This window comes from Cervus canadensis, chromosome 30, assembly GCF_019320065.1.
Source record: "Cervus canadensis isolate Bull #8, Minnesota chromosome 30, ASM1932006v1, whole genome shotgun sequence".
NCBI classification, from domain to species: domain Eukaryota; kingdom Metazoa; phylum Chordata; class Mammalia; order Artiodactyla; family Cervidae; genus Cervus; species Cervus canadensis.
The window spans coordinates 8,297,716-8,312,268 of NC_057415.1; the positions used below are offsets into that span (position 1 = coordinate 8,297,716).

Below are 14,553 nucleotides of genomic sequence, written 5' to 3' on the forward strand. Positions count from 1 at the left end.
CACAGGGTCACTGATTCATTCCTTCATTCCTCAAACATTTAAAGTGTACACATGGTGTAAGGCAGGAGCAGGTATCCAAACCCATGGGACAGCGTCATTGCCCTCAGGGAGTCCCAGTCTGTTTTTTTTTTTTAATTTATTTACTTTTAATTGGAGGATGATTGCTTTACAATATTGTGTTGACTTCTGCCGTATAGTCTCTTGAGGAGGCAAAGAGCAGCCTAATAATAAGACAAGGAGAAGTGGTGGAGGGTCTCAAGAGACACCAAGGTGTTGTAACTCAGACATTTGACCCTGAGGAGGGGATGGTGGTGAAGAACAATGGGAAGGGGATGGTGGAGAAGAAACAAGTGGCTTTTTGCAGGAGGCATCCTTGTGAACACCCCAGAGGAGCCCACCCTCAGCAGGATGGTCACTGAGGAGGACATCCAGTTCTACGTGCAGGAGTTCAAGAAGTCTGGTTTCAGGTAAAGAGGACACCGCCCCGAACGCAGGAGAGAGAAGGCGGGCAGACAGGGTCTTCTGCTTACACGGTGCAGGGCGAAGCCCTGTGATCCTCCAGCTCAGCCCCCGTGAATGTCTGGCTAGCCTCTGCTTGAATGCTTCCAGTGTCAGGAGGCTCTTTACTGACGATGCTCAGCCTGGTCTAGTTTGGAGAATTCAGTTTGTTCTCCTTATGCTTAGGAGTCCCTTCAGGGCACATGTTTTCAGCTTTTCTTCAGTCGTGATCTCAGTCAGGATCAGAAGACAGTTGTGAGTTCTTACTTCAGAAGAACACAAAAACCCACGTAAACTCACAACTGCATACATATTCCTGAAGTGGGTAGCAATTTAGGAGCCTCAGACTGGGACACAGATGTGCTCTAGAAAAGAGCGTAGGAGGCAGTCTGCCCCAGCCCCTCCTCTCACAGGAGGGAAACTTAGAAGCCCCTGAAGTATTAGAAGCCCACTCCAGGACTCTTGCCCGGGAAATCCTATGGACAGAGGAGCCTGGCAGACTATGGTCCATGGGGTCCCAAAGAGCCGGACGCAGCTGAGCACACCACGCACACACCCTTGGGGCTTCCCTAGTGGCCCGGTGGTAAGGACTCTGCCTGCAATGCAGGAGACTCAGGGGACATGGGTTGATCCCTGGGTCAGGAAAATACCCTGGAGGAGGGCATGGCAACTGACTCCAGTCTTCTTGCTGGGAGAATCCCATGGACAGAGGAGCCTGGCTACCGTCCATGGAGACAGCTGAAGCGTGCATGCTGAAAGGACACATGGTTTGTCCAAGGTCTTTCCAGGCCCTCGTTTATACTGGAGAAGTCTCAAGGGCCCAACAGCACCAACCCCTACTGTGCCTGAGAACTGGGAGGATGTTCCAGGCACAGCCCTGGGGCCACCCTGCTAGTCCGGTGGGGACGCCTCGGCATCACTCGCTGGTGTCCCATTAGGAGGAAGCATCTCCTCGTATCCCTTTTCTGTGGGTTTCCTGGGGCAGGGGGAGTGGCTCTGGCTGGCAGGGTACTAAACCAAGTTCCCCACCCTCTTCTGAGACAGCCCTGGGAGGAAGTGGAGAGTTCTGTGGGGCTGGCTTCTCTGTGTCCCCTCATGCTGGTTTCAGAGAGTGTCAGCTCTCAGTCCGGGGCCATGCCTGCACCAGGCTGTGCTCCATAAAGCCTGGCAGGCATATAAGGCACCAGGGCATGACTCCCGGGCTGTGTTCTCGACCCCCTGCCAGAATCTTGGCTCTTCGTGGGAAGACTGGCTCTACGCTGAGCTGGTTGCTGGTGGGGTCTGTAGCACAAACATCTCCTAACAGCTTTCCTCTTTTTATTTCCCAACCCTCCCCTTCCAGGGGGCCTCTGAACTGGTACCGAAACATGGACAGGAACTGGGAGTGGGGCTGCAAAGGCATGGGAAGGAAGGTGAGTCCCATGCGGTCCTCGCCCAAGTCACCCCCCAGGCATCCGTGGACCCCACTTGGCTGGTCAGAGCTAGGGGTGGACAGGCTGCCCACTGCTCTGGGAAGACCTCCATTGCAGGGTTTCCTCTGAGGACCTCCGTGCGCTGCTTCTTTTGGAATGGCAGAGGGTGGGGCGGAGGGGACAGGGGTCTGCCAGGCGACTGCACCCAGGTCTCCTGGTGGAGTCCCAGCTCAGGGTGCAGGTGATCCAGGGCAGCCCCCAGAGGTCACTAGGTTGAAGCCCCCAGCTCACAGAAGGAGCATCACATGCTCTCAGAGAGACAGGAGAGATAGGACTTTAACCCCTGGATGTGTCACCTTGACTAAGTCAGTCTGAGTCTCACTTTCTTCATTTGTCAAGCTGAAGACAGGTTTCCAGTCTCAAGGTCAGCAAACGGAGTAATGGGGTCCCAGGTTTACATTCAGAGCATTAAAAATCTAAGGGGAATTGCATTTTCACGTTCCCCAGCTCATTCGGTAACCCCAGTCATCTCCTTGATTCGGTTGAAAATGAACATCCTCTATGTGCCAGGAACTGTACTAGACTTTGGGGCACCAGACAAATAAAACAAGCGAGGTCCCGACCTCTCGGGATCAGGTATTCAGGCAGGAGAACGTGAAACATAGTCGTTAGGAGCAGGTGGGGCAGGGATTTGCCTGGTGTTCCAGTGGCTGAGACTCCATGCTCCCAGGGCAGGCACCCAGGTTTGATCCCTGGTCAGAGAACTAGATTCCACATGCCGCAGCTATGAGTTTGCATGTCACAACTAAATATCTGGGCTTCCCTGGTGGCTCAGACGGTAAAGAATCTGCCTGCAATGCAGGAGACCTGGGTTCGATCCCTGGGTCTGGAAGATCCCCTGGAGGAACATGGCAACCCGCCATTCTTGCCTGGAGAATCCCATGAACAGAGGAGCTTAGCAGTTTGCTGTCCATGGTGCTGCAGAAAGTCAGACTCGACTGAGCACACATCACTACAGATCCCATGTACTGCAACTAAGACCTGGCAGCCAAATAAATAAACTTAAAAGAAAAAAGGACAGGACGGGCAGAAACTGCCTTGTAATCCCTGTGTGACCTTGGACAAGGCACTTAACCACTCTGTTCTCTGTGGCTGCTTAAGATGGAAATGACAAGAGTGGTGCCTTGCTCAGAAGCTGTGTAAGGATACAGTGGGTTGATGCATATGAAATACTGAGCTAGAACAATGCTTGATACATAGTAGTGGCTTAATTAATGCTCTTGAGCCAATCATCACTCTACTCTGCGATGGACAAAACCCCAGTGTGACTGGTAGATTCTCTCATAGCATGAGGGATGAGAATGAGGTCTTTAGGGAGGTGAAGCCCAGGGATCTAAGGTTGGGGACCCCTTCTTCTGAGGTTTCCTTCCAGCTCTTCTCTCCCACCTCCTTCTACACCTCTACTACGCCTTCACATTTTCACTTGGAGCACTGTGGGGGGCGTCCCTCCACACACCCCCCACAGCAGCCTCAGGATTCATTTCAGCCACAAAACCACCCCTGGGTCTTCACCCCTCAGAGGAGGGGGAGCAGTGAGAAGCACACAGCTCTGCATTGTAGGTAAGGTAAAAGAAAAAAAAAAAAAAGTGCAAATTCCTTAACCAGAGACAATGAACGCTGTCTGGAAGTTGTAATGGTGGCATGAGAACAAGAATAAAGGGGGCTTCTCTAGATCTGGCAGTGCCCCGTTTATCAATGGATAAAACTGAAGTCATTTTGCTGCCTCGAAGGTCACACTGGGCACCACGTGGCTGGCCCAGTCACACTCTGGCTGCCCTTCTGAAGAACCCGTTCAACTCAGAGAAAAGGAATGTCAATCTCCATCCATCCAAGGGCATCTTCCACCTTCCTGGTGCCATTTGATTTTATCAGCCCCCAGAGCAGACCACATGCATGTACTTACACACACATGCACGGAACCTGAGTGGTCACTACATGCCTGAATCCATCCATGTTGAGAAAAACAGTCTTTTCCTTCTCTGTGTCTCTTTTACTTTCACACAAAACACTTTCTTCTTTTTTTAAAAAAAAACTTATCATTTGTTTATTTATTTGACTGCACCAGGTCTTAGCTGCGACACGTGGAGTCTAGTTCCCCAACCAGGGATCGAACCCGAGCCCTCTGTATTGGAAGCAAAGAGTCTTATCCACTGGACTCACCGGGAAGTCCCCAAAACACTTTCTTTCTGACACTTGTTACCACCAAATGTGTGGAGGTTTTCCCCACACCAAGCAGTTCTCTGCCACCGGAGTTGGATGGCCTACAATGTAACTTAGTTCTGACACCATCTACCTGGAGAGGGTATCAGAGCTCCCAGGTTAAGGCTCAGTCTGACAAGACTGACCCCTCGACTTCATTTGCCGACCCCACATTCAGGTTGTCACCTGTGCTCCCAACCGATTGGCTATAAATTGGAGGGTCTCAGGACCCCACCCCCCGAATCTATTAACTTGCTACAGTGGCTCACGGAACTCAGGGAAGCACTTTTGTCTACCAGTTTATAAGGTGTTATTCGGGCTTTCCTGGTGGCTCAGTCAGGAAAGAATCTGCCTGCAATGCAGGAGGCCCAGGTTCGATCCCTGGGTGGGGAAGGTCCCCTGGAGAACCCTAACCCTAACCAGTTTATAAAAGAATTTAATAAAGGACACAGATGAACAGCCAGATGAAGGGAGTCACAGGGCAAGCTCTGGGAGGGTCCCGCGCACAGGGGCCTCTGTCTCCCTGGGGCTGTGGCGTGTTACCCTTTCGGCGTGGATCTCACCAGCCTAGAAGCTCTCTGAACTCCATGCTTCTGGAGTTGGGTGGATGTTCATGGAGACTTCCTCATGTAGGCGCGATCAATTATTAACTCCACTTCCAGCCCTTCCTCCCTCCCTCCCCTTCCAGACGTTGTGGGGGAGGGGGAGGTGGCTGAAAATCCCAAGCTTCTAATCCTGGCTTTGTCTTTCTGGTGACCAGCCCCCACCCAGGAACCCACCCAGAGTCACCTCATTAGAACAAAAGATGCTCTGAACACTCTTACTACTTAGGAATTTACCAGGGCTTCAGGAGCTCTGTGCCAGGCACCAGGGCCAGAGACCTAGATATATTAATACACTTTCTAATCTCTTACACAGTCAGTGTAGATCTTCAATAATAGTGGTGCCTCCTTCGCACAAAGCATGTGGTGAAAACAAAGCCAGACCACAGTGTTGCTGTGAGGGGTCTTTTGGGGGGAGTTAAGAGTGGCTCAGTAGTAAAGAACCCGCCTGCCAGTGCAGGAGACTCAGGTTCCATCCCTGGGTCAGGAAGATCCCCTGGAGAAGGAAATGACAACCCACTCCAGTTTCCTTGCCTGGAGAATCCCATGGACAGAGGAGCCTGGCTGGCTACAGTCCATGGAGTCACAAAATAATCGGACATGACTTGGCAACTAAACAATAGTGGAGGAAGCCACAGGGCGTGAAAATAACATTTCCTTTCCTGGGTGATGGGGTACCCCAAGCATGGAGATCGCTTCTACTTCCTGTTAATCTCCCCCCAGATCCTGATTCCGGCCCTGATGGTCACCGCGGAGAAGGACTTTGTGCTCACTCCTGATATGTCCAAGCATATGGAGAACTGGGTAAGGGAACAGTCCTGCTTGGGGTCATTGGGGCTTCCTGGCAGAGGGCTCAGGTGTCCCAGAGGATGCAGAGTGGGATGTTCAGGAAACCACGTGCTTGATAAGGCCTTCCTCCACAGTGAGATAGTCGCCTTTTGGGAGTAGCGATTAAGACTTCCTTTCCACCACCCTGCCGCAGTCTCTCATCACTCACTCACTCTTTCATCTCATGGGCTTTTACAGTGCACTGAGACGCATTGGGATAGTGCTAGGTACCAGGGAAGTAAAGATGAAGAAGGTACAGAGCCTCCACTGCAGGAGCTCATGGTCAGCAGTTAATGCGGTACCCAGGAGGCTTGGGAGGATGGGGACACAGCTGGGAGCAGGGGCCTCACAGAAATGCTGACCAGCACTTCTGGGCTTGAGGAACTCTTAAGGCTTGCCTGGCAGAGAGCGAATGGGAGAGGAGATGGGGTGTTGAGAGGTGAGGTAGGTAAAAGAGCTCAGAGGATGGCAGGAACCCATGGGCATCAGGGTTTCCCTGAGCCCACTGGGAGCTGCTGAGCTGCATGGACCTAAGAGCATGGGGACCACTGAAGTGGAATTGTTGTTGCTGTTGAGTTGCTAAGTGGCGTCCGACTCTTTGTGACCTCATGGACTGCTGTGTCAGTCCATGCCAGGCTTCCCTATCACCAACTCCTGGAGTTTGCTCAAACTCGTGTCCATTGAGTCGGTGATGCCATCCAACCATCTCATCCTCTGTCGTCCCCTTCTCCTGCCTTCAGTCTTTCCCAGCATCAGGGTCTTTTCCAATCTTCCCCAGCATCTAGTTTTTCACATCAGGTGGCCAAGGTATTGGAGCTTCAGCTTAAGCACCAGTCCTTTCAAGGAATATTCAGGGTTGATTTCCAGGGATTGACTGGTTTGATCTTTTTGCTGTCCTAGAGACTCTCAAGAGTCAAACCTATGATTTGGAAGTGTTCTCTGCCAAAAGCTTGGAGGTTGGTGGGAACTGGGAGGTCTGTGAGTGGGGTCACCATGACTGCTCAGGCATCAGGGCTGGATACTGAGAGCATTCACCTGCACTTGGCCGTGGCTTTGTTAGCATCATCTCGTGCAACAGAGAGAGTGTGTTTCAAGGGCTGCTGCAAAGGACGCCCTTTGTGGACTGTGGAACCAGTCAAGAAAGGGCTGTGACCTACTTTGGGGGTTCAGGTGCCAAAGAGAGGTGGAACAGCCCTGCACGCAGACCACCAGGGGGGAGGGAGGCAGCCTGGGGAGGGGACAAGATCATGGCTGCAGGGCAAGAGTCAACCAAGCTTGACTTGGCCTTTTCCAGGCAGCGAATGGACTAAGTCCTAATGGTTCTGAAGCGAGGCAATCTGTTGTGATGAGTATGGATCAGCCTGAATTTGAGTCTTAGCTCAGCCACTTTCTGTATGGCTTTGGGCCAGTCACCTAGCTTCTTTTCTGAGCCTTCAAGTTACCCAAAGGATCATGGTCAAGGTTAAATGATGCAGTGTGTTTAGAGCACCTAACACATGGTAGGAGCTTGAGCAGTGGTCATTTCCTTTGTAAATAATGTGGGGTTTTCAGTGGGGTGGCCTGTGGGGAGCAGAAAACTTGCCTTCTGCCATTTACTTTTCTGGGTGGGGTTTTCTTCCAGATTCCGCACCTGAAAAGGGGACACATAAAGGATTGTGGACACTGGACACAGATGGAGAAGTAAGGAGATGGAGGTCCCTGGGTGGGGGACATCAGGGCTCTTTGTTCCCCTCACTTTGTCACCCCTGCCTTCCCGCGAGCCAGGTGAGTGGGTGGAGATAAATGGGAATCGCCTTCTGTTCCCTTTCCAGGCCCACCGAGTTGAATCGGATCCTCATTGAGTGGCTGGAGACAGATGCCCGGGACCCGCCGGTGGTCTCAAAGCTTTAGGGTGTGATGCATCAGCTGCCAGCAGGTGTTCTGACCTCTTCATCTGCTGGAGCACTGCTCTGGTACCCACATGAAGCTTAAAATGTGTTTCTTACAACCAGCAGCATCATTCAGAAGGGGTTTGCAGCCAAGAGTGATTTTCTTTCAATGAAATGAGTCAAGTTTGACCTAATTTTAGATATGGGAAAAATCACATGTGATTAATTCTCTGGGCACAAAGGCATCAATTTGTCTCTGAGGATGGTTAGTGTTCTGTGGGGGACAGAATGAGATGATCAGAGGGTGATTTCTCTTTAACGGATCGATTCATTGTTTTGATGATGCAGAATCAGCAATTGAGAAGCTTTTCAGCAGAGATGAGAGCTCCTTTATTCAATAAAGCAAAGGCAATGGTGGTACTGCTGTTTTCATTCTTGGGAGGAAGGCAGTTCCTCCCAAGTTCTAAGAAAGTATCCTGTTCGGGTGAACCCAGTTCCCTCTGCTCTTGTGTCTGCAAGGCTCTGCATGGCCTAGAACAACGCTGTCGGGTAGAACTTTCTGATGTTATAAAAATGATCTGTTCTGTGCTGTCAGACAGAGGGGCCACCAGCCAGCCACACTTAGCCTTTCACCCTGTGTCCCTGCTCCCCTGGCCTGATGTCGTCAGTAACTTATGCTCACCTCCCTCGCTGCTCTTCCTGCAGGGAAGTCTTGTGGACAAGGTGGTGTCACCAGGCTGAATTCTGATGAATATAAATTAACTAGGATAAAAAAGGGTATGTGTATCTAGGTATATGCAGAAAGCAAGGGGTAAGTTAGAAATGTTAGCAGCTATCATTCATTTTTTTTTAATATTTATTTTTGTTTATTTGGCTATGCCTGATCTTAGTTGTGGCACACGGGATCTTTAGTTGTAACATATGAACTCTTCGTTGAGGCATATGGAATCTAGCTTCCTGATCAGGGATTGAACCCAGGCCCCCTGCATTGGGAGCATGGAGTCTTAGCCACTAGACCACCAGGGAAGTCCCAGAAGCTCATTTTTAAGTACTTCTGTGTGGCTGGAGCCCCATACAGACCATCTCTTATTCTTCCCATTTAAGAGATGAGGAAAACTGAGGGTCGGATAACTTGCCCAAGGTCACTTGGCTAGTGTGGGACAGAGCCTAGATTCAGACGCATGGTATCTGGTTTTTCAAGCAGAGCTCCCAGCAAAAGCTTGTCTCTTTTCTAAATCTAGAGTCCAGCTATCCAGATCAAACTCTGCTGGGCCACCAATCACAGTGTGACCTCAAGAAAGGGTTTCCTCTGCCTCAGCTTCCCCTGTTAAAAAAAAAGACATTAATAGCACTAAACTCTTCGTGGTTGTGTTGTGGAATCGAGTCACAAGACACATCTCGAGGGACACACAGGCCAGCGGAGCGCAGTTTATCAATCCAGCAGGTCCAAGGGGAATCAGTTCCCAACAAGGACCCTGATGTTTCTGAGAGACTTAGTTTTATACCTCTAGCTAAATGATTGGTTACATATTAGCAACCTCTTTGTTGTGTGTGACTGAGCTTTACAACAAGCAGGTGCTAGGAGAACAAACAAGGTTAAAGGGTGGGAACAATGATCATACATCAAGGGGGAGGGGAGGTCTCCATGGTTAATCTAACAGGAGCAACCAGACTTCAACTACAATCTCCATTTGCCATCTATAGGGAGGGAAGGAGACCTTTTTTTTGTTAGCAATGGTTTCCTCTTTCTTGGGCAGAGTTCAGGCCCAGTTCACATCCTTTCTTTAAGATGTATGACAGGCTTCAAGATGGGAGTCTCTCCTGCTTCTTCATAGTGACCCCAACAGTTGTATTAAATGAGTGAATACATGCAGGACCCCTAGAGCAGTGCCTGGCACAAAGAAAGTGTTCCAAAGCACTAACTGTAAGATTTCTGGTTTTAATTCTTAAAGAGATGGGAATACATTTCTACCTTACCCATCTCCTGAGAAATCTGTATGCAGGTCAAGAAGCAACAGTTAGAGCCAGACATGGAACAATGGACTGGTTCAAAATTGGGAAAAGAGTACATCAAGGCTGTATATTGTCACCTTGCTTGTTTAGCTTATGTGCAGAGTACATCATACTAAATGCTGGGCTGGATGAAGCACAAGCTGGAATCAAGATTGCCGGGAGAAATATCAATAACCTCAGATATGCAGATGACACCACCCTTATGGCAGAAAGTGAATAGGAAATAAAGAGCCTCTTGATGAAAGTTAAAAAGGAGAGTGGAAAAGCTGGCTTAAAACTCAACATTCAAAAAACTAAGATCATGGCATCAGGTCCCATCACTTTATGGCAAATAGATGGGGAAACAATGGAAACAGTGACAGACTTTATTTTCTTGGGCTCCAAAATCACTGCAGATGGTGACTGCAGCCATGAAATTAAAAGACACTTGCTCCTTGGAAGAAAAGCTATGACAAACCTAGACAACATATTAGAAAACAGAGGCAATACTTTGCTGACAAAGGTCCATACAGTCAAAGCTATGGTTTTTCCAGTAATCATGTATGGATGTGAGAATTGGACTATAAAGAAAGCTGAGCACTCAAGAATTGATGCTTTTGAACTGTGGTGTTGGAGAACACTCTTAAGAGTCCCTTGGACTACAAGGAGATCAAACCAGTCCATCTTAAAGGAAAGCAATCCTTAATATTCATTGGAAGGACTGATGCTGTAGCTGAAGCTCCAGTAATTTGGCCACCTGATACGAAGAGCTGACTCATTAGAAAAGACCCTGATGCTGAAAAAGATTGAAGGCAGAAGGAGAAGGGGATGACAGAGGATGAAATGGTTGGATGGCATCACCGACTCAACAGACATGAATCTGAGCAAGCTCTGGGAGTTGGTGAAGGACAGGGAAGCCTGGGGTGCTGCAGTCCATGGGGTCGCAGAGTCGGACACGAACGAGCCACTGAACCGAACTTTCCAGTTTATCCCAGGACAAGGTTTCTGAGGACTTTAAACTCCCAACCACTCCACCACCACCTCCTCTCTTTTGGATCTGAGTATTAAAGGACTCATTTCAAATGCAAGCGGGGGGATGACTTACAGAATCCAGATAACATTATTTCACTGTGTCCAGGCTTATTTGTCAGGGAGCAGTTGCTGGAAGATAGTGAAACTGAAGTCACTCAGTCGTGTCCAATGCTTTGCAACCCCATGGACTGTAGCCCACCAGGCTCCTCCATCCATGAAATTTTCTAGGCAGGAGTACTGGAGTGGGTTGCCATTTCCTTCCCCAGGGGATCTTCCTGACACAGGGATCGAACCCGGGTCTCCCACATTGCAAGCAGACGCTTTACCATCTGAGCCACCAGGGAAGCCCAGTTGCTGGAAAAACGAATCTTAAAACATCTTTCATCAGAAAAAACACAAGTAGGAAAACCTCTTTGACCTGTTTCCGTTTCTAGAATTCTACCCAGATATCTCCATAAACCATTCAAAACGTTCAGAAATTCTTTTTTGGCAAATAAGGGCCAGATGAATCAAGCTCATAGCACTGCAACACAAATATCACCAGTCATACAAGACTGCAGGTCATTTTTTTTTTTTAATGTCTTCATCGGGAAAAAATGTCTAGGTCATTCCCAAAAATACTTTTCAGAGGCCATGTTAAGTGCAAGTTGTTTGATGTATGTTCAAACTGCTTTGATATTAAAATGTTATTTTTATTTCAGACTTCGAAGGCATAAATAACAAAGTGTCTTTACCTCTGCGGAGGGAGCGAGTGCTCAGTCGTGTCCAACTCTTTTGCGACCCCATGGACTGTGGCCCGCCAAGTTTCTCTGTCCATGGGATTTCCCAGGCAAGAATACTATAGTGTGTTGCCATTTCCTTCTCCAGGGGACTTTCCCGATTGAGGGATCAAATTTGCATTTCCTACATTGGCAGGTGGGTTCTTTACCACTGAGCCAGCTAGTGAGCTTTTTAAAAGAAGTGTGGCAGACCCCACATTCTCTCTGACACCCACCTTCCAGTCCCAGCAGGAATGCCAAGCTCACTCACAGGCACTGTCCTCACACCCAGGACTGTCAACTAGCCGTGTCCAAGGTTTCCAGGAGAAATGTCTTCTAAAAGTGGATCTATTTAGAACACGCAACAAAAAGCTATTTTTGTCTCTCTTGGAGCATAATGAAGCCTTGGTTCTAGGCCTGGCAGTAACTCTAAGGCCCACTGTTCACACTGACGTTAACATGAGCACAAATTAAAATGGTTAAAATATGTAGGTCAGAGAAGAAAATATGTAGATCAGAAGCTCAAAGATTTTAGAAACAAGAATTGGGGACCTCCCTGGTGGTCAAGTGGTTGAGACTTCGTCTTCCAACACAGGGACTGGTGGTTTGATTCCTGATCCAGGAGCTAAGATCCCAATGCCTTGGGGCCAAAAACCAAAACATAAAATGAAAGCAATATTGCAACAAATTCAATAAAGACTTTAAATATGGTCCACACCAAAAAAAAAAGGAAGAAAGAAAAAGAAAAGAAATAAAAATTGCGTGGAAAATATCATACCTCGCATTCAAAGGAACCCAGCTGGCCACAAATGATAAAATACTTTCTTAGCAATTGGGAAGTTTCTCCCCGATGTTGGCTAAATACATTTTGTCTAATTTCCATCCGTATTTCCATGTTTCAGATGTTGGGTGAGTAGGTGTTTGCCCTGCTGTCAGAAAAGTAAAAAATCCAACTGCAATGCAGGAGCCTCAGGTTCAATCCCTGGGTTGGGAAGGTTCCCTAGAGAAGAAAATGGTTACCCACACCAGTATTCTTCCCCAGAGAATCCCACGGACAGAGGAGCCTGGTGGGCTACAGTTCACGGGGTCTCCAAGAGTTGGACATGACTGAGCGACTTTCTGTTCTATAATATTCAGGAGATGGATTACTTGGTCACTGTCTCCATCAGTTATCCTGGACTGAGGTGGGAAAGGAACCCTAAGAGGCAGAACCCTAAGAGGGAAATTTTAGACCATGCCATCCTGCTTTGTCAGATGTTGAATGAACTGTATGCCTCCCATCAGCCTTTTTAAAAGCGAATGATCTGGCTGAGCAGGTCAAGGAAGGAGTATCTGCCAATCAGAAAGCATTAAACACTCTTCCAGATGTTCACGTGTTTCAAAGAAATGTGTTAAGTTGTGCAGTCACTAAGTCGTGTCCAGCCCTTTGCAACCCCATGGACTGCAGCACACCAGGTTTCACTGTCCTTCACTATCTCTTGGAGTTTGTTCAAACTAGTGTCCATTGAGTCAGTGATGCCATCCAACCATCATCTTCTGTCGCCCCCTTCTCCTCCTGCCCTTAATTTATTGTATATTAAGGACTCATTTTCACTGATTAATAAGCACAGGAAGGGAAAAGATAAAAAAACGAGCTTCAGAGGCCATCAAGACAGTAACATTAATTTCCCTTGCCAGCAAAAAGTTAAGACTCAGCAAGTATAGAACAAGCTGAGTCCTTCAGACAAGGAGTAAGCGATAAACCATCGACCTCAACCACGAGATGGCAGCGACGCAGATTGAATTAACTGATAGACACCACTTTTGCTGATCTTTTCATTTCTTTTCATGTCATTTTATTTTCTTCATGGGCAATTTGTAGGAGTGATGCTCCTGGTTTGAGGGCGGTGAGGGAGGACGAGTTCCATGCAAGGGCAGCAGCACAGAGTGAACAAAGCAAGCCTGATGGGTGACTCCGGGCTCCAGGGCATCTCAGCGGAGAACAGAAAGCGGCCCCCGGCAGTTGGGGGGCACAGTCCAGGCGCACCCACACCCATGGCGCCCAGCTTCTGAAATGTTCTGCCTCGGAATGCATATGCCCAAAGGAGAAAACCTGGCTTCAGCTATAGTTTTAAGAGGCATTTGTGGGTGGGGACAGGACACATTTTGCCTGAAGTGTGAGAAACAAGCTCTTCCATCTCCTGCATTGGCAAGCGTGTTGTTTACCACTAGCAACACCCGGGAAGCCTGTGTGTGTGTGTCCTAATCTCCTCTTATCCAGAGTTGTATTGGATCAAGGCCCATTTTGATGACCTCATTTTAACTTCATTATTTCTAAAAAAACCCTTATCTAAACACAGTCACCTTTTGAGGTCCTGGGGGTTAAGCCTTCAACTTAGAAACTTAAGGGTGGGGGAGGGGACACGATTCAGCCCATAACGCAGGCTCCATCTCTTGTTCCCAGTCAGCTCTGTTCTGTGGCCCTGCGCTCTGTGGATTCCGCACCCATCCCATTCTTTCCTCTCTGCTGTTGAGCGGCCTCTAAGCGATCATAAACAGCAGCATCTCCACTAACTGGGATCTCCCTGCGGGGCGCATGTAGCTGCCACCCCTCCCCCCGCCCCCAGCACATACATTTGCAATTGGCGGATGTGATCATGTTCACACAGGCACACACACATGAACATGAATACACACCTGTACCTGGCATCTGTGTGAGACCCTGGTTTTGAGAACACAGGTGCAACTCGGACCACCCCATCCCAGAACTTCTCCTGTATGTATCTGGCCCCACGCTCTGCTCCTCCAGCCCAGCCTCACCTCCCAAACCCCAGAGTTGTCGCCCTCACTTGTCACTAGACCCCAGCTCTTGGCTTGGACAGATCTGATGCCAAGGTGCTCAGTGCTGGTTAATCTGTTCTGTTGCACAAACGTGCCTCAGAGGCCAGGGCGGTGCCAGGCGTGGAGCCAAGGGGCAGTGATGTGGACAAGAATGTCCCAAGGAATCTGCCCCTGGAAGCTCAGAGCCGGGAGCTTGATACCATTTCAGGCTCTGATCGTGTCCCAGGGCTTCTCAGACGTCTGCTCTAACCTTAATGTCTTCCCAGAGGAGTAGGCAAAAGTGCCCCCACCTGCCAATGCAGGAGACCTAAGAAATGTGGATTTGATCCCTGGGTCGGGAAGATCCCCTGGAAGAGGGCATGGCAACCCACTCCTGTATTCTTGCCCGGAGAATCCCGTAGACAGAGGAGCCTGGCGGGCTACAGTGCACGGGGCCACACAGAGTTGGACACGACTGAAACAACTCAGCTCACATGCACATGCC

General features: G+C 49.0%; 1 protein-coding gene across 1 annotated transcript in view; it reads left to right on the forward strand.

Annotated features, from left to right (window-relative positions):
- The window catches only part of EPHX2 (epoxide hydrolase 2), a 54,451-nt gene extending 46,567 nt beyond the window's left edge, over window positions 1-7,884 (forward strand). The window contains exons 15-19 of the mRNA XM_043453463.1: window positions 365-467; window positions 1,841-1,910; window positions 5,495-5,575; window positions 7,221-7,279; window positions 7,411-7,884. Of these exons, the coding sequence (XP_043309398.1) occupies window positions 365-467; window positions 1,841-1,910; window positions 5,495-5,575; window positions 7,221-7,279; window positions 7,411-7,489 (392 nt within the window). The 3' untranslated portion in view covers window positions 7,490-7,884. The remainder of the gene's footprint in view (window positions 1-364; window positions 468-1,840; window positions 1,911-5,494; window positions 5,576-7,220; window positions 7,280-7,410) is intronic.
- The last annotated feature ends 6,669 nt before the right edge of the window (window positions 7,885-14,553 follow it).